Source organism: Battus philenor, unplaced genomic scaffold (assembly GCF_028537555.1).
Source record: "Battus philenor isolate CCGP_79_NKW_IND1 unplaced genomic scaffold, ilBatPhil1.0.hap1 SCAF_6, whole genome shotgun sequence".
NCBI classification, from domain to species: Eukaryota; Metazoa; Arthropoda; class Insecta; order Lepidoptera; family Papilionidae; genus Battus; species Battus philenor.
This window is the reverse complement of record NW_027181726.1, coordinates 7712903-7736621: the sequence shown is the minus strand read 5'-3', so window position 1 is coordinate 7736621 and position 23719 is coordinate 7712903. Positions and strand designations below refer to the sequence as shown.

At 33.1% G+C, this 23719-nt stretch overlaps 1 protein-coding gene and 1 pseudogene across 5 annotated transcripts in view; one reads left to right on the top strand and one right to left on the bottom strand.

The window, feature by feature from the left end:
* Smg6 (Smg6 nonsense mediated mRNA decay factor) overlaps positions 1–15767 on the bottom strand; it is a 29100-nt gene extending 13333 nt beyond the window's left edge. Inside the window, exons 1-15 of one of the 5 annotated variants that reach the window (XM_068773374.1) lie at positions 15682–15767; positions 14436–15445; positions 12562–12695; positions 11772–11926; positions 11407–11676; positions 11211–11325; positions 9779–10083; positions 9511–9645; positions 8552–8661; positions 7525–7702; positions 6025–6514; positions 5839–5949; positions 4604–4783; positions 3875–3936; positions 2618–2769 (exon numbers count right to left, since the gene is read on the bottom strand). In XM_068773374.1, coding sequence (XP_068629475.1) covers positions 2618–2769; positions 3875–3936; positions 4604–4783; positions 5839–5949; positions 6025–6514; positions 7525–7702; positions 8552–8661; positions 9511–9645; positions 9779–10083; positions 11211–11325; positions 11407–11676; positions 11772–11926; positions 12562–12695; positions 14436–15366 — 3328 coding nt within the window. In that variant the 5' untranslated portion in view covers positions 15367–15445; positions 15682–15767. Of the gene's footprint in view, positions 1–2617; positions 2770–3874; positions 3937–4603; positions 4784–5838; positions 5950–6024; positions 6515–7524; positions 7703–8551; positions 8662–9510; positions 9646–9778; positions 10084–11210; positions 11326–11406; positions 11677–11771; positions 11927–12561; positions 12696–14435; positions 15646–15673 lie in introns of those variants that run through there. The other 4 variants (XM_068773376.1, XM_068773375.1, XM_068773372.1 and 1 more) reach the window with 4 other exon arrangements.
* A 1117-nt stretch (positions 15768–16884) lies between these two features.
* Positions 16885–18655, top strand: LOC137930409 (TAR DNA-binding protein 43 pseudogene; annotated as a pseudogene).
* The last annotated feature ends 5064 nt before the right edge of the window (positions 18656–23719 follow it).

The window sequence follows — 23719 nt, the reverse complement described above, 5'->3', positions numbered from 1 at the left end:
TAAAATTGATACTTTTAAATTTAATTTTTTTAATCAAAAATAACTATACAAAAATTTTAATAATTTTCTATTTACTCAAAATATAACATTATTTCTTATTAAAACATGCATACGTAACGACATCTGTCACATTTTTCCACATAATCTTTTTATAGCTTATCATTATTTCAGGGAAATCTCTAACTTATTATGATATTTTACGGTTGTAACAAACTAAACATTTTCTTTAATTAAAAAGAAGAAGGCTCGCACTGATACTGGACTCTTATAATGTTAAAAATATGTATTAAAATCAATGTATTGGTTTAAATTGATATACTCGTATGTTAATCGATTAACAACCTTTGTTTACTACAAAGGTTGTTAATCGATAAATCGGTAAGTAGTAACCTTCTTTGTATAAGAAACCATGAAGATGAAAAAGGTAAATAATATCACTCGCCACAGCATAACGCTGCTACAAAGATCGACATCTTGAAATTTCTTTTTGTGATAAAAATTTATAAAACACATAAAATGGTAACTAAGAAAAAGTTATATTCGCGATGTTTACAAGTGGTCCCTAATATGGAACCTTGTTTAGAATTTGGAGTATAATAACATCGCTATACACATTAATAATAATAATAACCGTTCATCATTTTTGAAATTTACTTATTTCACTTTATGACTTATTTCTCAAACAAGTCCAAACTGTTCGGAACGTAGTTAAATAAAACATTTTCAATATACATTTTACAAACAATAATTGCTGTTTTTATTGCTTTAACTCGGTGGCTACTAAGAATTGATAAAAGAACAGTACGGTGAAAGTTCCAATTAGTTATTTCAAAGTTTCTCACTCGGTGCCATTAGAACTAGTTATTATAACGGTTCGGTCATCAAAAGAAATTATAAAAAAAATGTCAAGCCCGGTCGGTGGTTCCAATGGTGACGGACAAACAAATAAAGAGAATTTTTGAAATTATTAAATCAAAGGAATCATCATCATCATTAATGCTGCCATAGGACGTTCACTGCTAATCGTAGGCCTCTCTAAAAACAATAATATAGTTATTAGGGGGATCTGAAAGTAACGTCGCTTTCTTAAGTTAAATTCACACGACAACATTTTTAACAAGTTTTTATTTTTTACTCACAATATATTCACCTTTATTACCTTTTGCCATCTAATATACTGGATTTTCAATGCCAGAGCGGTAAAAATCAATCGTTTTTTTTGTAAAATATGTCGATAGAAACGACATTACTTTCCGGTCCCCCTAATAAATAACAAATACTTTTCTGTCCGTGAAAAGGTTTTGTGAAAAATTTTAACATGTTAAACAAATATGAAAAAACAGCCTCCATTACACAGAGTAGAAGCAGACACAGAGGTTGAAGAGAGAGAGACCTCTCCCCCAAATAGAACAGTGTGAACGGCAATGAAACTTATGATTTCTGCCCTTCCATATAATGATGATAAAAGAATATAATAGGTGGTATAAAATGGCGCATGTTAAAAAAATTCAGCGTCACATTAGGCAAGTTATTTCGAATAATGCTCAAGCACTTTTATTTTGTGGTGGATATACTCGTTACAATGGAAGCCACCTAAATGTGATCTTTCAAAATGGACTTATCGCCAGTATTTCTTAAAGCATTTGGTAAATTCATACTTGACATTACAAAAAACAGCTGAATATTACACGTGCATAACTTTTGGAGTCCTGTTCCTCAGCGTGGGTCCGCTGACAGTGTCTCAGTTCGGAGAAAACGATTGTGACGAAAACGACAGCAGAGCGTCTGCAGTGCCCGCATCGCCGTTACCAGAGGAATTATCAGCGTTTTTAGAGGCATTCGCCAAAATACAAACTGAAGCCAAGCAACCGTCAGATTGTCGAAAGTCTTCTGGCTGCCCTTGCTTTTAAAGCTGCAAGTTTTTTCCGTTCCTTCTCTGTCGCTATATTTGGTTGTAGAAAACAAGGAAAAACATTTTTCGCGCTTTTGTACAGCAAGGTATACGTCAAAGGCTTCCGCGATATAATTGTCTGTGAATAAACTAAGAAACGAACGGAGACTCTGGTTTCGGAAGAAAACACGAGCAATAGTGTGGATGAAACGATAGACGAAGCCCGTTCTATTGAGATTTCTGTTTGTGAGTGATCCGCAGAGTTCTGTCTGTTGCTCCCACGAGAAGTTGCGGACGGGAGCGAAAGGAGCAGGTGTCGTCGCAGTAAAAACGTGTCTCTGTGTTTTGTCCAAGTGTGACGACACTAGTTTTGGAGAAAGTGAGTCTGTAGAACATCGTCAGACGTGAAACAGACGGGGAGTTCAATGGTTTAAGGCGCTTGTCATTAGTGGTGTAAAGAGATCAAGCCCTGTACCTGCATTCAATTGTCAGTCCGATTTTAACACGGGTACCGCGAAGATTTATTATTTTAAGATTATTTTAACAACCACGCATCACCAGTGTTATTTGTTAAATAATTATATTCATATCTAAATATATTACATTGTTGTTTTGGTTATAGATTTATTTCAACTCAACTGTAACAAGATTATTTTTTTTTCGCAAGTTTGCTTTGTGTTTATGCTTGTGATGCATAAATAACCAAGTTACTAATGTTTAGGATACCTCTGTACGGTGCGGCGTTGGTTTCGACTGCAAACATGTTGAGCGCTGTGAGCTGCAGAAGGCGAGCAGCTGGCGTCGGCAAGGGCTGGCGGTGCAAAAGCGCACGGAACTGACGCAACATTCGTGCCGCGCTCTCGTGAAGGGTCTCCATCCTGCAATATACTCCTCAAGTTCTCGGGTCGAAAGGTTTCCTCAACAAGATAAGTGCATAGTATTCATTTATATCCCACAGAGTATCAGTTAAAATGACCCATCTGTTTATACTCATGATTACTCTCCGACTTAAAGCTACGAGTGTGCCAAACGCGCCCCGATGTGAGAAGACCAAGAACAAACACAGACGGTTTTGTTTTTGGAGACTTACAATATTAATAATAAAGTAGGGAGAGTAATTCATTCTCAAATACTGTATCACTTTAATAAAACCTTCATACTGTGTAACAGGACGTTTTAACAAGTTTTAAATTTATGAACTTTAAGATAATTTAAAAACATTACATGGGAGTTTATTGTAAAACCGCACAGAGTTTCCTACAAAAGAATTACTAATTTAATGAAGTAAATAAAAGTATTTAAGTTTGTAAATGACTTCAAAAACACAAAATATATTTAGATTTGTTACCCCAAAATCTACATTGGCAGTTTTAACGTCATATCCATCAATAACTACTATTGATTTAGACTACAATGCTATTCAAGCGACATGTACAGTTTCGCGAGTTTGCGAAAGCAGAAAATGGCTCAAAGCCTAATCCTCTCTTATAAGTAGCGTAGCTAGCCTCGACTCAGGCCACCCGCTATATTTTACTTTATTACCAGATTAGGAGCCCGCTGGGATTGGGAGCACCATAGGTGACCTGGCGTAAGAACCGCCGAGACGAAATTTTGTCTCGGACTGACACTCGATCGCAGTTTAGCAATCCAAGTCAAAGGTGCCCGAGAAGGCCAAACCTTGAAATGATCGGTTGCTGTTATCTAGCTAACATTACTACCACTTCGGAAAACGCTAGCGTTAAAAGAAGAGGTCGAGGTAAAAACTCCAGCAACGCTTATACCCATTTATCTGGTTCACGGACCCTTCCGCTCCGTGAACTCAGTACCGATGAAGCTGTAAAAACCTTATGCCTAACAGCATTAACATCTTCAGAAACAATACAAATTATACCTATTAGGTCTAACTACTACATTTTATGTTTTTGAAAAGTGCAAAAATACATGCTATTTTTAAACTAAAAAAAAAACAAAAAAAATACGTACCCGATCTTTGTTATTAATTTTCCATGTACATGTAAATAGCTCGTAATAAAATTTTTATTCAACTGCAACAAAAAAAATATTTTTATTATTATATAATTGCCGTTATGGCATTCATTTTTAAAACCGTCTGCAATCGAAATATTATTAACCCAAAAGTAGGCAATTTCGAAACATTATTCCTTACTTGGTGAAATATAGACTTTATAATGAAAACATATAATCGTAAAAGAAATTCTATTTCATTTATGGCAATTTCTTCCATGTTTTATATCATATAGTGGATTTGCATATCTTGGAAGTTTATAAAGTGTGTATAGTACATAAAAAAACAGTTGATCTTCAGTTTATTTCCAGGTCCTCATATAACAGCTGTTTTTATGAAGGCACGCCTACGCATACTCATCCTTGCCACAACAAATATGTCAGACTTGCACTGATTAAAACCGACGGCGGCCCACGAAGCCCTTTGCGGGGTTAGATAAATTCTTCACCAAGAAAAAATGCACTAGCATCTACCCGACGTGATTTCTAGGTGTTTTCACAAGTACAAACTCACTTCCGCCGATCGTGAATGATTATTAAGGCTGAACAGTATGGACATAATTGCAACCTATATCGTCTTCGTAGTGTTCGAACTGAAGTAATAAAACCAAAATTATCGTTTTAGTGTGACAACATGGAACGTCTGCTGATGGTAGTGTGAAGTTGCAGCTTCTTGTAATGACTTACCTCGACGGAAGTCATGTTGTCAAAGCGCTCGTCGTCAGCACGCGGGCGAAGGGATGCGCCGGGCCGCAACCACACCTCATGTCTCTGCCCGTGCCCGCTCGTGGAGGCGCTACTTGCATCACTACTCTCAACAGACTTTTGCGCTTCCATTGCACGACGTTTTTTTTCTGCCGTCTCGTACTATCAATTTTAACAAACGATTACACCTAACTCTATTTTTACAGTTTTGAAGTAACATAGTTCATCAAAAAGAATAAATACATTTTTTACACGGATTGTTTCAATTTTTTTATTTATAATTTTGACAGTGCCTCTTCTTATTTTTAGCCGATAGATGCCAATCGCAATGCATAGGCCTAACCCTAAGATCGTCACGATGACCGATCATGCGCTGCCTGCATTCAGCGACTTGCAACGAACTTAACCATGTCGTCGGTCCACTTTGTGAACGGCCTATCCACACCGCATCTATTGGCTCGTGATCGCCACTGGAGAACCTTTCAGCCCTATCGGCCATTAATTGCACGAGCGATGTGGGCCCCCTCCCACTACGACTGCAGACGAACAGTTCTTCGAGCTACGCCGGTGACCTTGGTCTTTCTGCAGAATTTCTCATTTCGATTCCACCTGGCAACAAAACTACGAGCATAGCCGCCTACTCTCTAGGTAACCTTGAGCCTGCTTATGAGGCCCATCGTGAGCGACCACGTCCACTTGACAGTACTTACAGAAATATAGCAACAAAATACAATTTGGGGAAAAACCATATCCACGGTTTTGTTCCAATTCATATTAAACGTGCACACTCGTTATCAAGTAGCGATGAATAGTTGCAAAATTGATTTTTATTTGTAATATATGTAATTTTATTTGTAATTTTATATGTAATTATTTGTAAAAAAACAATATGTTTTGTGCTTATGGATTGAATTTTCACTGTACATTGGTATTATTTTTTGTAATGAAAATAAAAGTGTTTGTTTTATAAATACTTGAGTAATATAAATTTCATTATTTTCTTTTGCATGGTTATTTAGGAAAATATTTAGTTATCTCATCATACACAATTTTTAAAGTTGTGTAACTTATCCCCAGATTTACCATATATCACATGTATTTTTACACGATTTTTTTTTGCATTTACATTTCTAAGGAACGTTTCTAGCGTGTAAAAAGAGTTGGGTGTACTCATATGTTTACCGCGAGGAATTAAATTGAAATTATATTAAACTAACTTTTTTTCTGTTCTCGTCAAATAATGACAATAAGCTTTCACGCGCCGATTGAAATGGATTAGATGACATTAAACTCCTCATGTAATAATACACAGCGTCCAATTTTCTCCTCTGGAAAAAAAATTAATGCCTGCTTTAGTAAACAATAATAAGTGCTTTAAAACTATTTTTAATGTATGTACTTACCGCGTAGATAGCCAATAAAGCTAACTGATTATACGGCCTCCCATTTTTCGGATTTATCTGCTGAGCTTTTGTGTACCAAAATTTACTTTTAGCATAATTATTCGTTTCATTCACTTGCTCCTTATATCTAGCCAAGTCGCCCAAAAAAACATATAATTTTTGTACTGAGATCAAAGCCAATCCAACATACCCGAGGCCCTTGGGGGGCAAAACATGGTTGTCTTTTAAATAATCATCCGTATTAAATTTGTACGTTTTCTCTAATGTTTGCACGAGGTTTTCGAAGTAGACATTTCCCTCTTCGATGATCGTATTTAGTAGTTTTATTATGTCAGGCTTTACCTCGGGGGCGACCTGAGTTAGGCTTCTTCTCAATATTTCAATAAAGTTGTAGTATAAAATTTTCCAAAACTGATGCTCTATATTATCTGATTGACAATATTTTAAATCTGACATCAACAACTTTTGTAAAGCGTCTTGCAAGAATTTTCTGAAACAATGGTATTTGAATACAAAGTTAAGCTACCAAAACAACATAATTACCTAATTACCGGGTAGGTTTTATTTTAATGTAATGGGTTTATCTATTTTAGTGACTAACGAAAATTTAAAGACCATTTTGGATGTTAACAGCGCAGCTCAGATATGTGTCATTAAACTTAACGGTTTTAACGCATAACCGTTTAAATGTGTTAGCTCTTTAAGAATCCTAGGAGCCATTTCCTTATTTCGACAGATTAAAAAAACGGCTCTGGAAAAATGTTAAAGTTCAATTTAAAAGGACCGCAAAAGAAAATGACATAAGTTAATGATATAGAATATAGTGACGAAGATCTTACTATAATAGTTCAAGCGTGATATACCAGCAGGAACTACAGATTTAAAGTTTGTTTTTTTGGGTCTGACTGAGCAGTGTATGCCGCCTAAATGGCATTTGCGCTTTGTGCGGGTTGGGAGGAGCAAAGTACTTAGCGCATTTTTTTGGGGAACCTCGGTTTGAGCTATATATAGTTTGAGCAGTTTCACCGAATTGGGAGACCGGTGAGCTCTTAGATCGCTTAGGCGGACACTTAATGGAGTGACTAGACAAAAGAGGAGCCCTCAAAGGAACTTCGGGTTAGGCTGTCACTCGTCGTTAGCGACGTGCCTAACCCTATCCCTAACGGAATGCTAATCGGGTGATAAAAGCATTCCGTTTCAATCGCAACCGAAAGGGCTAATCCGCTATTAGGTCAGTTTCTATTGTCTAACACTAAGACCACTTCGGAAAATGTTAGCGCTGAGAGGAGAGGTGGCGGAAGAAACTTATAAAACGTTAATAAAATAATCGAATCGGGTTTGCGGCACTCCTGTGATATACAAGCCAATCTCGATTCAGTCGATGTTTGTTGGTTTTTAAACGGTTGTAAAATGCTTTATACGATAGATTTAAAATGTGTACGTTCTTCACACACAATTATTCAAGTCTCTCTATAAAAAATTAACAGTTTTATAACAAACCTAGTTTCAATAACGTCATCCCAATGAGAAGCAAGCGCTAACGGGCCACGCAAGGTATGCGTACGTAAAATTGCATCGGCGCGATCCACTTTCTGCAGTAATGCCACGTGTCGTGCTGCCCTTGCCGCGTCCGAAGCTTCATACCCCATTCCGCCCCGACTTGTCGATTCTTTCACTCCTTGAAAACAGATAAAAATAGCCAAAGTATTAAACGTGACTTCATAATTAATTACCTGTATAAACAATATGCTAAATTAGAATTGCTAGGATTTAAAAAGTGTAAGCGAGAAGGGACTCGCCCTTTGCCGGCGAGATATAAACTAAATATTTAAACAAAAATTATATACACAAAAATTAATTCAAAATTTAATTTAACGAAAATACAGGAATTACACGCTGCACGTGTCACTAGGAAGTTCGTCAATGCAGTCAGTATACGGACATCTGATTAGCCTGCGCTAAACCCAGACATGAATCCGATTGAGCATCCATAGGATGCACTGATACGAAACGTTCAAGCCAGAAATCCGGCGCCTGTAAACATTAATCTCCGAAGACGCGTTGATAGTGAAGTGAGAGGCCTGTCCCGAAGTGAACGTAAAAAATTTGTCCGTTCGATGGCAAATCGAATGCGAATAGCAATTAGGGCAAAAGGAGGTAACACCCGATTTTAATTAAATCAAGCTTTTGTTTCGCAATGTTTGTAATGTTTTTTTTTTTATTTCATTTATTTCACTTCAATCCCTTTCATAAAATTTCAAATTTCATGTTGATTTTGTTTTTGTCTTTTTATATACCTTGCATATTTTCATAATAATGGTAGCATTGGAAAGCTTCAGCTTTAAGAAAAAACTTTTGAAACTAAAATACAAATGCGTTGCTCTGAATGCGCACTTAGAGAGTGAGTCGATTTGCTTGCATGCGTGTGTTTAACAGGTTTGTATAATAAACATCCCGAGCAACGATAGTAATATAAATAAGTTGTTACCCTAAAATATTTAATGTGAAAAAACAAGTATGAATTTACCGTGTTCTAATCTCAAATCAACTTTAGAGGGACTGGTTTGTACAATAATAGGCTTAGAAGGATTTTGGTGATCAAACAAAGTTTTCTGAGTGTCCACTGAACCGTAGCGCCTGAAATAAAATAAATAATTAATAAATATATATGCTTTTCTTAAATAAGATTTTTAATCATCATCTTGGGTAGTTGTGACTTTTACAGGAATTATGGGTAAACTATATATATAAACATTTAATTCATTTAAAACAATAAAACTTTCTAAGTAAGAAAAGGACCAATATTTAGCCACTTCCGCACATGTAATGGTAGTCGTGCAATGAAATGCACCGCCCGCCAGCCCGCTGATAAATGCGTATGCGGCAAACAATGCAAATCACACAACCGCCACCACCAAATTACTCACTCACAGGACTCTGTGTTTGGCACTAATCGGTGTAACATAGCTCCTGAAGATGCCCCGTGGAGGGGTGAAACACGTGTTGAGTAATTTCATTGCACGACTACCACTGCATGTGCGGAAGTGGCTAAATATTGGTCCTTTTCTTACTTAGGATAGACTTCCGCGAGGTAACGCCTGATTTCATTAAATAAAACTGCTATTTTCTATAGAATTATAATTTAAGAAAAAACGTTTTGTTATACGCGCATATTAATTTCACAATCATTTTAGATAATAACCAAAAAATCTTTACTTATCTTAATAAATACTTAATACATATTATTTATTAACACGTAAGGAATAAATTTTATTTTCATAAAGTTAACAAATCCTTCGTGGGTTTAAGGTTATAATGTTAAAATAGTCAAAGTATCGAAAATACGTGTACCTATTTACCTGTGCCTACTTAAATAATAGGATTTTTTAGCATTTACTATAATTGGAAATTAAAGTTATAATTGAACAATTTTAATAACGAATTAGAATCTGAATTTTTTTAAATAACTTAATAATGAAAACTCACCCATCTTTTTGCATAGTCGACATTGAACTTTGGGGTAGAATAATTAAACCAGGTTGGGCACCGGAAGAATCTGTCATGGATTTATCAGAAAGAACACTATTCAGTCTACTGCGCTGATGCGTGTTATCGTGGCGCCTGAAAATGATTAATGGTTTAGAATGCTGTTCATTTGTTAATATTATTATCCATATAGGATCGTTTACAGTGACCATTTGTGTACGTCATGAGATATAATCTACTTATTGAATAGGATATATGAAGAGCTCACCTATCGTTCAATGTTTGGTTTTTCTTTGATTCAAGTATCTCTTCCCGCCAATTGATATTTGTGGGTGCAGGTGTAGAACCGGGTGGATGGTGAGTAGCAGGTTGAATATTTTCGGCATTTCTTCCTCGGCGGCGAGAGGCTCTCTTTCTTGAACGGCGACCACCACCACCTCCGCCTGGATTAGCGCTACTCTCACTAACAGGTTCCTTGCTATTAATACTAACATTGCTGGGTGCAGGGGATTGTCTTCTTCTTTCTATACTCGACGTACGCCCACTAACATACGGCCAAGATCCGTTATTTTTCTACAAAAAGAATGAAAGAGTAACAGTAAGCCACTAAACCCCTATAACCAAGCGGCACATGCTCGCTCTTTCGATTCGCAATCTTCAAACTCACAGTCGTCTAGCTAACTATGGAGACGGCTACGAGATTGAATCAAGAATGAGGAGATTTGTCGTCGGAAAAAAGTAAGCGTCATAGCGCACAAAATGGATTGCCGCTGTGGTCTTAAGGTTCTGGAGTTTAGGCAACGGTCGGACTGTTGCTAAAGCGCCCAATACAAGAGCGCGTTAGCACGCCCACACGCACACAGTGAACTGTCCTTTCGTAAGGTCGGAAGACGCTGGATTCATGACGCATCCAACCGTTCTATTGGAAATCTACTGACGAGGCCTATGTCCAGCAGTGGACGCCTTACGGCTGAAATGACGATGACATGAAAATGATAAAATTACATAATGTTTTAAAATGTATTTCTAGAACTTATAAGTATATAGAACAAAACAGATGGCCGCCTTAAGTTGGGGGCCATGAACCGTGAAGTTTAACGGCGAAGGCAGTAAATGCTTCTACTTCTTCCACCCGGCCCTTTTAAAAGTCAATGGAGGAGGCACATATTAAGCCGTGAACACTATACTGCTGAAAAGATGATGATGATGATGATGAAATATATTGAAAACAACTATGAATAAAAATCGTTGAAGCATAGCATAGCACATGATCTACAATATTTAGCTAGATTTCAAGTTGTTTCAAGAACTAGGCGGCCGAGACAAATGTTGAAAAAGAACTCTACAAAATATTTAGTCTTAATTAATTTATAGGGTTGTCGTATAAAAGTAACATATCCCAAGAAACTGTACTTGCTTCAAAGCTGTGTAATACAAGAATAGATCTCTTATTTATTACCTAGACTTTTTAAAAATCGCAGAAATGGCATGGAAATAAAAAAAAAACTTTTATGAAATATATGTTAAAAAACCGCCAAAATTTCATTAGAACACTTAATACCTGTGATTTGATTTCTTAAAGATCCAATAAAAAAAAGTTACGTCAAAAACGAATCATTATTAAATTGGGTAACATTAAACAACTTTTGAGAAAAAAAAATAGTGAAAAAGTATTCCTGAAACAATACAACAGTATGTACCTGGTTTACTGGCGCGGAAGTGATAGCCTTTGGTACTCTAAAACCATCAGTATCTCTTGGACTCAAAGCACGGTTGGATGAAGTTTCTCTGCTATTACACTGTGATACAATTCTTCTGCAATGTAATTTTAAATCATAAGCATAATTATAACATAACTTTCATACATCATGTTATTATAAAGAAAATGTTATATACCTCTCTGAACTCTGTTCTCTACTGTACGATCTTAATGATCTCCACTTATCTAAATCATCTCTACTATTCCCAATGGTTGATGAGCGATTACTTCTATGGCTATCTCTTCTTTCGCGTTCTTTGTGCTTGACATTTGCGGATATTAAATCATGCTGGTTGCTTACATTACTCTCTCTCCTGTTTCGTTCTGGTTTACTTTGTATGCTAACATTACTGTCTTTCCTATTGCGTTCCTTCTTCTCCGAATTTTTCTGACCTCTACTTGAACTTCTAAAAAGATATAAAAAGACAAGTGTTCCGTATTCAAAGTGTAATTTTTTTATAATTAATAATAGTACTTAATATATAAAGGTTTTTAAGTTAACCTTTTATCTCGTCGTTGTGATCTTCCACTTCTCTTAGATTCTCGAGGCACAGATATTTCTTCTAACACAGATGCTTTATGACTTTGCGAAAAACTAGTGATTGTGTCACCCACATCATCTAATTTTATATTTTTCTCAACTTCCTCTGTCCAGTCCTGATAATAACAATGAAAAGTATTATTTAAATATTTTATAGATGTTCATCACATTTATCTTAAAATAAAAATCGGCATTCATTAATTCGACGCCTATTGTTAGGCATAGGCCCCCCCAAAAATCGACACAACGATTGGTCTCGTGCTGCCCGCATCAGCGATTTCTAGGGTCCTTTATTATGTCGACGGTCTACTTTGTAGGGGGCCTACTCACGCCTCGTCTACAGTCTCGTGGTCGCCATTCGAGAACCTTTCCACCCCAAGATCCGGTTGCATGAGCGAGGTTCTCCACCCACTGCTGCTTCACGAGCAATTCTTCGAGCTATGTTGGATACTTTTGTTCTTCAGCAGATTTCCTCGTTTCTGATTTATCTCTCCGAGTAACCTTACACATTGTTATGAGATCCATCGTAGCGACCACGTCTTGGAACCGTATGTCATCACTGGCAACACATGTTGGTCTGAAGACCTCCATCTTCAGACATGGCGGTATTTTAAAATTGGTATGTCGAACAATAATAAATTGTGATTGTAAGTTAAATCATGACATTAATGTAAGTTACTGATAGTTCTTTACATTTGTAAACAGTACTAAGATATTAAAGATAAAATCATGCCAAAATTGCAAAACTTACCAAATTTGTCATGTCAGCAAGATTAGTAGAATTAATAGAACCTGATTCACTTTTATTTTGATCATCATGGCTAACATCTGTTTCTTCATGTTTGTCTTGTTCATTAGATAAAGTGTTAACACCATTTTTACTTACTGTAAAATAAAATGTTCTTTTTCAAAAACTATATGTATAATAAGATATTGAAGGATACTTAAAAAAAAACACTAGGTTTTATTTAAAACAATGCTGCAGTAGTAATATGTGTATATGGTTCTATTACCGTTATACTTTAATAATAATAGAAATATGAAAGTGATGTATCATAAATATACCAAAATTGCCTCCAAATAATTCCTACTAACTTAATATTAATAAGTTCATCAGATTATAAGAACCATTAAGATTTTTAATTAAATTGTTATAAGTATGGCAGCAAGTATTATTATAGTCATGTCCCAATAATCTACTATCACAACTATTAAAAAGATCTACCAAAACTATAATAATTTGAAATTTAAAATATCACCTAAAATCATGACACTATGAAAATAAAATTTAAGTTTTTACTATGGTTGACATCTTGCATACCCTACACCTCATGTGAGAGATGCTATGAGTTTATACTTTTAATGCTAGTGGATGACAAGATTTTTGTAACAGGTGATTTTAGAACAAAAACAAGGTAACCAAAAAAAAAGGGAATATGGTTTTGGTAAAAGAAAGTAGTTAATGACTAATTGAGAATACATTAGAGCACAGATAAGTAATAATCAAAACTTACTATAAATAAAAAGTTGATCTAAATATCATGGGACAACAAAAGTATGTTAATTACTGGTCGCTACCTAATGATTTAGGTCTATGATGCACAGACAATAGAAGGAATGATTAACCTGTTAGATTGAGAGAGCTCTTAATGCATCCCAAATGAAAGAAATGATTAACAGTTATGAAGCACCAATAATTATGGAAGTTATGAACATTGAACATGTGAAAAACTATTCTATACTTAGGCAAGTTAATTTCATTTATTCAATTAAAAATTGAAAAACAACAGCAAATATGGATTTAGCTTAGAAAAATTATGGGTAATTATACAAGAAATTCTAAGATGACTATTCAATAAACCTAAAGAAAATGGTAATGTAAATGTGCATAATGTCCATTCATGGCCATCTTGAACTTTTACAAATAGGATGAAACAAAAAATTAAAATCAAACAGTGATGGAGGAAAGCATACTCAAAATAAGTAAAATATATAGCAGAAAACGGAGGACTGGATGATGCTGGATAGGAACAAGACAACATGGATAAAGATAGAAAAAACTTTTCTTGGGTCCAAGACAACCACAATTAATCAAAACTGTCAAATCCAAAACTTTTGTCTACATGGTGCATTTTATGTGATAGATGTAATGCTGCTAGCTTGCTAAAGCTTTGTGCAGCTTCATTGAAATTGAGCATGAGGACCTCAATGTAAAAATTATATGCTGGCTAATTTTATTCCTGTTATAATGATGACATTTGCATGAAAAGACACTATTCCATGGAGGTGTGTAGAGTTGTAACTATAGTGTAGTATAAGTTGTGAGGAGTACTTGGCAGTTTAGAGCGACACAGATATTTCTTGACTGCCCTTGCTTAAATGTGAGTGAGGGCAGATGCAGCAGCTTGTGTTGTAAATATATAAGGGGTCCAATATGCAGTGAGTATCATATATTTAGTATGGAAAGTAACCCTAAAGCTCTATTACATAGGCAATAAATCAAAAGTAATATAAATCACATATGATTATCTATGGTAGTTTAAAAAAGTACCCTGTAATTTTTTCATTGTTCATAAATATATGATTCAAAAAAAATTATAACTAGGATAAGTTACATTTACTTACCACTATCATAAAAGTCATTCTGAATATCAGTCTTGCAAATTAATTCATCTGACTTTGCATTAATGTTTCTATTATCAATAACATTTGGTTCATATAAATTCATATAGGAACTGCTAGGAGTAGATCTTCTTGAGTTTTGTACATCATAATTTTTTAAATATGAACTAATGAATTTCTCTCGATCAAAATCTTCATTATCCCTTAAACGACCTCTCCCTCTTGATGGTAAGGTTTGTGACCAGTTGGAGTTTGTATTATAGAATTGATTAGGATTGTAAACAGACTGGGTGGAAGTGTTTTTATCTCTGGATAATTGATTGCCACCTTCATGATTATGGCTAGATTGTTCAATAAACTTTTTTCGAAACCTAGGTGGGATGTTGTCTAAATTGATATGTTTGGGCCTTGGCAAATCTGTTGAATACCCAGCAGAATTTCTACGACCTGAGGGTGGTTTACCAGATGCACTGGTTCTGTTTCGACCTGCCCATGTTTCCATACTTCTACTATCTCGGTGTCGATCCACAAAATTTTGGTCTTGTGAACAATGCATTGGTGATATTGATCTTGATTCAGATACATGTCTGTTTTGTCTATTGGAATTTAAGTCACTAGCAGAAATGTCTTCCTTTTTATAATCAACTGATTTATCTATACCTGGTGTAGTTTTAGGGAGAACAGTGTTGTTTTCTTGATTATTTAACATTCTTTTATTTACGTGCTGACTAGAATTATCACACCTTGAGGACACTCTAGGTGGTCTATCGCCATCTCCGGATCGTGGCATATACAATTGTTGTTCAGGTTTTTTGTGTCGAGGATTAGATACTGATTTTTGTCTACTTTTTACTTCTTCACCATTAACTGAAGTTTGGGAGCCACAGCGGTTGGAATTTTTGCCTTTACAACTGTCTATTTCACATGTGTCCATTTTGCCGTCCAGTCCATAACTTGATCTTTTCAAAGGCCCACTGCCAGGTTTATATATTTTTTGTTGTGGTTTGCTTTTCCTGTAATCTTTACAGTCATCATCCATTGCAATATCACAAATAATTACGAAATGTTTAAAGAAAACGCATGCTATTTAAATTAAAAAGATTTTCGTTATTTTACAAATTTTATTATAAAAGCTAGCAATTTAACTGCTGACAAGATAAAGGTTATGATAAAAACATTTGTTAAATAATAAAATAGGTATATTAAAAACTCATTAATGTATGCTGTTAAATGACAAAAACCTTTTCACCTTAAACATGTACGGTAATAATCTAATAATCAAAAATATACAATGAAAACAATGCATCGAATAATATAACGTTTGTGTTGTGTGTACAGATAAACTATTCTTGAGAAGTTTAATAAAAAAATCGACACCCTCAGGTAATAAGTTTATGTATTTTATCTTATCATTTCATATATTTTCCTAAGATTCTAATTATTACAACAGACTCTCCAATCTATTTATGAGAACTGTGAACTAGCAAACAGCAATACATCAAGTATTTTAATGAATTTATACCAATTGATTAAAACATAAATTAAGCTTTCAGTTACTCGACTATGTTCGTTCAGTAACTTATTTTAAATTATTTATTTTATATTGAGCTAATATTACATTAACACCTTTCAGTAAAATTCAAGTTAACTTATAAAAATTCGGAATCCCCAGTATACCATAAAAGTATTATAAGATTTTAAAAAATGGGATTCTTTGATTTAAAAATATAATATAGAATAGAAAATATGACATTCCACAACTATATGAGATTTTTTCGCAATAACAAACAATTTAACCGCACATTCAAGTTAGAAACCTATGTTTATTACGTAAAAAAACATTGCATCACCAAGTACAATGTGATCATAGTTTATAATAAAATAGACATTATGTTTGGCAATACCTATAGCAAAGTTGTCAATTTTAGAAAGTAATATTGTCTATTGTTTTAGCGCGATTTATTATATTTGATACTATTAACAATACTGGCAAAATTATTTGGTTTCCTTAATTGAATTTCAATTACTATATAATATCGAATAATCAATTTTTTACCACTGGACTATTACCAATTATTATTAACCAATTCATATTTTCCGAAAATGTCAACAATGTAATGCCAACAAATATAAAAAAAATATTATATGATTATCAAACTTAATAAAAAATACTGATGTTTTTGTTCAATCATGTACATTTTTAAGTCTATGAATTTGAATATGTTTAACATGTATAGTTTCATATAAAAATATTAGTTTACTTTTCATCCAGTGTTCCTCAAGCATAATAGTTATCTCAAAGTTTAAGTATTGCTATTTTATACAATATATGTTTTTAATTCCATATATTATTTTAAAACTTTTCATGATCACATGAACGGATCAAGAATGATTTTTCGCACTATGTTTTCAACAAGCAAATTGCAATGGGTACTTAACCCGTGGCTGACGTTTAAACAATTTTTTTATTTTTAAGGTATAGAAGTTGTACATTGTTATAGTATTAAGTAAAATAACCGTGTTAATTTTTATAATTTTCTTTTCAATATTGTTCATGACTAAGAAATAATGTCCTTCGAATATTTACCTGTGGCGGAAGATGAAAATGAAGAACCCATAGAACTTCCTATCGAAGAAGATGGAACGTTGATGTTAACCACAGTGTCTGCGCAGTTTCCAGGATGTTGCGGATTAAAATATCGACATCCTGAAACTAAAAATATTAGAGGTATCAGATTAAGAGACGGTAGACTTTATCCTCCGCCTGAAGGATGGGGAAATCAATTATACATCTGTAGTTTTCCAAAAGAAAATAAACGGAAATCTGGTGAAATTTCTGATGCTATTAAGAACAAACGAAATGATAATCTATGTTCTGATTTAATCGTTCTGGGTTTACCATGGAAAGCAACTGAGCAAACTGTAAGAGAATACTTTGAAAAATTTGGTGAAGTGTTGATGGCACAGCTTAAACGTGATCCCAAAACTGGTATGTCGAAAGGTTTTGCTTTTATACGATTCGCCTCATATTCATCTCAAATGAGAGTGCTAGCCCAAAGACACATGATTGATGGTAGGTGGTGTGATGTACGAATACCCAATTCTAAAGAAGGCTCAGTGACATCTATGCCTTGTAAAGTGTTTGTTGGTCGCTGTACTGAAGATTTAACAGCAAATGATTTAAGAGAATACTTCTCACAATTTGGTGAAGTTACTGATGTTTTTATTCCTAAGCCATTCAGAGCATTCAGTTTTATTACATTTCTAGACCCAGAAGTAGCACAAAGTCTTTGTGGTCAAGATCATATTATTAAGGGTGTATCTGTCAATGTATCTAATGCATCTCCAAAACAAAATAAAAGTGGGTCAAGCCAGCGAAATTTACCCATTAGAAGTTATGATGAAGGCCATCAACATAATGCTTCTAATAACAATTCATGGAATAGTCGTAATATGGATATGGTCAATATGCAAGCGTTAAGTTTGTCAGGGCAACATGGACAAACAGCAGTAGCTGGTGGTGGAGGACAAGCACAAGGAGGCAGCATGCCACTAGGAATGGGAGGACTGCCCGTAAACCAAGCGCTAGTAGCAGCAGCATTAAACCAGGCTGCTGGTTGGGGTCTCATAAACAACATCCCATCAGGAGGTTCAGAGCAAGGTGCCTTTGCAGGTCCTGCATCATCTGCTCCGCCCGCTCCCCCAAATTTTTTGTCATGGATGCAACAAGGTAATTCTGCACAGGGACCTTCTAGTCAGTGGGGACAAAGACACCAATCCCAAGGCCATTCTGTTTGATCCTTGTCTAATTTGAAAAGCTCACAATAATCTCTGTGATTGTAGCAAGAATTAGATAATTATTATTTGTCTTCATGTAATAAAATGGGTTGTCCTGTTGGTGAAGAAAGGTTTACCAGAGGTTTGCTACTGATGTTATTTAATTTATTAATGGAATTGCTTGTGTTTTGTTGTTTTTGAATTCTTTATTGTTACAAATTATATAGATAAAACATCAGAAATACAGTTAGAACAGTAGATAAATTATCAAATTTAACAATGTAATTAAAACTTTGTTGCTGTGCTTCTTTTCTTCCTTATTTTGTTATATTTTGTGTTTAACCTATTTACTAATTGAAAACCTTATAAAAATGATTATATTGAAGAATTGTACAGATTGTGATCCAAAATTTCTAAATTGGTTTTTAGGAGTTAAACATTTTTAATTCTTGCATGGTGTTAAGATATTGTTTTCAAATATATATTCTAAATTATATTTCCATGTTACATGACTCATGATAAAACAACTATTTTGTGAATACTTTGTTTTTAATGATTGAGAGTAAATATATATATATTATATCTATTAAGTATATAGGTTTGGTTTTGCTTTTAGTGACATGTTTAATTTACCACACATCTACTTTACGTACTGAAGAAAACTAAGTATCTATGATAGATTAAGTGTATTGTGCTTTTGTACATTAATAGGTATATGTTTTTACAACAGACTGTTGAAAGTTCATACTTGTATAATAAAACATAGAGATCTATTGATTGTTATCATTGTTTATCAAATAATGTTGATTATTATAAATTTATTATGTATGTTTCCTCAGTACATGTACACATGGCTATAGTTGAGGACAAATGTCTATTTTTGACTAAATAAATGGCTAGAATATTTTTGTGACTATGAAATATGGAATTGTTCTGTATCGGTACCACATTGTAATGTAAGAGAAAACTGGTGCAAAAGCAGTGTTTATGTAAATTATAAGGCAAAACTATAGATGGTTGTACAAATAACAAGACTGTAAATAATGTTGAAACCTTACTACACCATATAGATTTTAAAAAAATGTTTTCTCCATAATATACAGTTCAAACTAGGAGTGATGATATATATTGTTAATACTGTGTAGTATATGTGGGAGTAATTTATATATGTAATCCTTAACATAAACATTGTTTTAAATTTTGCTTAAAATGGTAATGCTCAATTTTATTTGCTGTGGTAAACTAAATTTAAATTAAAATTTGGCAGTACAAAAATAATAACTTAAAATATGTTATATCTTAATAAATAAAATATAATGTTATACAGAGACATCAATGTTTATTAGGACATTGAAATCAATTGACACAATAATTACCAGAATACATGTTATGCAAACCTTTAGCATATAATGTGTTATAATAATTTTGTTTCATATTGGTCATATCATTATCAATGTTACTCATGTTATTGACTTTAAAAGTACCCTTTTTATGTAAGTGGCAAAAAATTGTTATAACGTAATCAACATTTTGGATGTTAGGATTTATTGCATCACAAATAAAAATCAATAATAAATAATAGACAATTGCAATAGGTGGAGACACAGCCTTAACAATGCTAAAAAAGGAAAGCTACTTCCAACTGTTATTGAAAACCTATGAGAAGAGTTTGGTCCATGGACATCATATGGCCAAAAAATAATGATGGTGATTGAATATACTCTTCTGAATGTCATGAAATTTACTCTCATTTATTACATATCTCATTTTTCGTAGTTACTGTACTAAGTAATCTAATTCACATTAATAAATATTTTTGGATCATAATGGTGACAATGAAATGCCATTTAAAAACATAATGTCATTTTTTGTGTTTGCACATCTTAACTCAATGGCACATAGGAAAGATATGGCACAGTAACTCAATTTGCTTTTTGGGAAAACAATGTTTTTCTATAAAAAATATCACATTTTATACAAATTTTTTAACAACATTGCTCTTAAAAGAAAAATATCTACAATCAAGGCAATTGATAAGATGAAAGTAAATACCCTGTGATTAGAAAAAGTGTAATTTGTGTTAGAAGTTCCAAAGATCACTTCTTGTAAAACTGAGATTTTAAATAATATTTATATATTTAAGAATGAAATAATACAAGGGCAAAATAATAACGAAAACATTTTCATAATGTATATGTATTAATTATTCCCACATTATATGTATGGTGAATGTGTGTCAGTCCAAAATCAAGTGTAATTGTTGTTAAACCTACTTATGCCTTCCAGACACTGACATGTACCTATTTTCTGTTAACACATTTAAATTTTTAGTATTTGAACATTCTGTAAATTATCTGTTTGATTTTTATAGTTTTTGCTTGGTTTTGTTTGTGTTATTAACTTATTTTATTATGGGACAATATTAAATTGGTTCTAATCATTAAAATAATAAAGCATATGTTGTAATCAACACCTGTACTATTACTTTAATAGTTGCAAACTTATTTTTTGTCACATATTTTCTAATGCGTATTTGCGTTTGCAAATTATTTTGTTTAAAACTTTTTTATCAGAGTTACAAGAAACATTATGAGTTATATTTGTAAGATCTACATGTACAAAGTTATATATACAAAATATAAGGGTAATGTGCCTGCCCATACATGTAGGTTGTTGTAACATGACATGTCAATTTTAATTCAAATTCTTGGTATGCAACTGCTGTATATTGGATATCTACACAAAATGATATTTTGTGTCAAGTCTACTTTACCTCCTAGAAGTTGTAAAGAGTGCAATGTGCAAGATATGTATTTTAATATATTTTAAGTGCAATATAAACATTGTATAAATTATTGCCAACTTTAATGAAATGTAAAAAGCACATACCTTATATAAGAAAATAATAAAATGTGTGCGCTTAGTCATTATGTTGTATATTTAACTTGACGTTCAACTGATAGTTACCTTTAATTTTTGATTCGATTGGTCTGTGAAAAACATTTAATTGAAATACTTTTTTTATCGAGATTAATCTATCAAATTGCGTCTCTGAGAGAATAAAGGCTTAACGTTATAAATAATTTTCTGACTATCAAATGATGCATAAGCATTGTTATTATTGTAACTATACTTTTACAAGATATATTTAGTAATCAGACACAGTGAAATTTTAAAGTTTTTGCTCATTATTAAAGTAACATCTTCCGACAATGATTGATAGTTATCAATTATGAACATTATTATAAAACGTTAACAATTTTTCGATAGGATTGACATTAAAATAATTTTGTAATTATAATCAATAGCTCAACAATACTTTAATATGTAAACATGTCATTATGTGAACAATATTTAATGAATCTGATTCTTTCCTTTATTATTTAAAATGAATTTTTACTCTTTTTATTGATTCTATTGAAAAACTATAACGTATTTTTGGATTGAGTAATGTACTTAACTAATTTTGGTTATGCTTTTACTGATTAATTTCTACATGTACACTTGAAATGTTCAGCGCACATTAGATTTGTCTGGTAAAAAAATATTGATCTTTGGGCGCCAATAATCTAATTTTCCCACGAATTTGACGATATAAAAATATTTTTTAAAAAAAAATTAATGACATTGATGGCAACGCAAAGTAAAAGTAGTATAAAGTAACTTATTATGTTTACATTCAACATTTAGTACTTGAATCATATTGCTGTGATATTAACCCAATTCAAAGGGTTATAAAATATTATCACATATTGTCCTTACGCTAAATTTCTACCAAAAAAGTCGGCAGCCTAATATGATACGCAAATGAAATGCTTTATTTTATTAATATGGCGTATGTTATTATTGCAAACTTATTTGTGGAAAAATAGCGTAACATGCTAATCCATGCTCCCTTTATGTGAGGGGCTATACATATTTGGAAATGCGATTTATATCGATTTATTTATATAGTATAAATATGTCTATTTATTCTTATTAAAATGTGTGGAGTGATGTGTTGGGCAGTTGTTTTCAAATAAATATATTATTATTTATACCACCTAAAATCAATTGTAATTTTACTATATTGTACAGTACTGGCGAACCCGTAAACGCAGTTGCTCAAACATACTCATGGTCACTACGGCTTGTACAATATAAACTTATAATTAAATACTTGGCCAAGAAACACTTTACTGGAAAGAAGCTTTTACCCGCGACTTTTAAGAAACCACTTCGTTCAAAAATAGGCCTAAACAAAATATTTTACCAAAGAAATAAAAAATTTCATAAAAGTTATTAATATAAAGGCAAACTAAAATTTTAATAACGTCTCCATTGTTTTATTACACGTCGATAATTTTACTAGATTTTAAAAGTCAATATCTGCAGCCACAAAGCTTAAAATAATACCATTTAATATTACTCTTGAATAAAGTAATAAATCCAAAGGAATTTTAATTTGTATTTTCATAAAATAAATAATTTTTATTTTCTTAATACATATCAATTGTTGGGGCGATCTTTGAGGGAGGCGTTTGCCTTCTGTGTCGGTCTATCGACTGTCATGAATGAACATATTGATGAAACACAGAAATATTTCAATAAAGAAAATTAAAGCCCCGGACTACATCAACTATCCAAAAATTTATCATTAAGTAATTTATATATATTCGGAATAGAAAAAATATGCTAAAAAAATTTACATTCGCGTTGAATATTTTTAATTTGAATGAAAATTTATGATTGAAAAATGTAAATAATGTCATAAGTAGTATCGAAATCGTCAACACATTTTTATGAAATATGTTGATGATGTAGATTCATAACAACCAGTCAAAATAGCGCTTTTCTGTCAATTAGCTATTAGCAAAGAGGTCATGGTCACATTAGGATATCAACAGCTGTGGTAAAAGGTGACAGCTCTTGCTACTGCAAACTTCGCATGATTAGTCTAGCGCATAGGTGATTTACCACGTTTTAATGTTCCTTTCACTTTTCCTGTACGTGACCATTCAATGAAGCCGTCTCGCTTATATGTATATGAAAGTCGGTACGTGATGCTCTGATCCCGAAATACAAACAGTTGAGACCAAAAATCCGTCCGTGCAGAATATTCGTTGTCAACCTCAAGTAGCTATCATCTTCTTTTTTGAACCTCCTCTTTTCTGCAGCATAATGAATGAGTACACTAATTCATAATATTATAATTATGTTATGTTTCTTAATCATCTGTATTTTTAATAATACCGTAAACGAATTATAATAATAATCGATGAGCAGGGCGTTCATTTGTGGGTTTGGTGATAAATTCCAAGAATAATTATTTGGTGCTAGTGATTTAAAACAAAGATAGCCCATTAATATTGTCATAACGGTCTTACGCGTAATAGATTTCGAGTAAAGGTATATTACATTTTTTTCTGAACCTGTGGGTTCCTTCCTTGTTTGTATTAAAAGTTGGTAAAATCAAAGTTAAGGTATTTTTACCTTATTATTGTAAATATTACTTGAGTCTTAATCACACT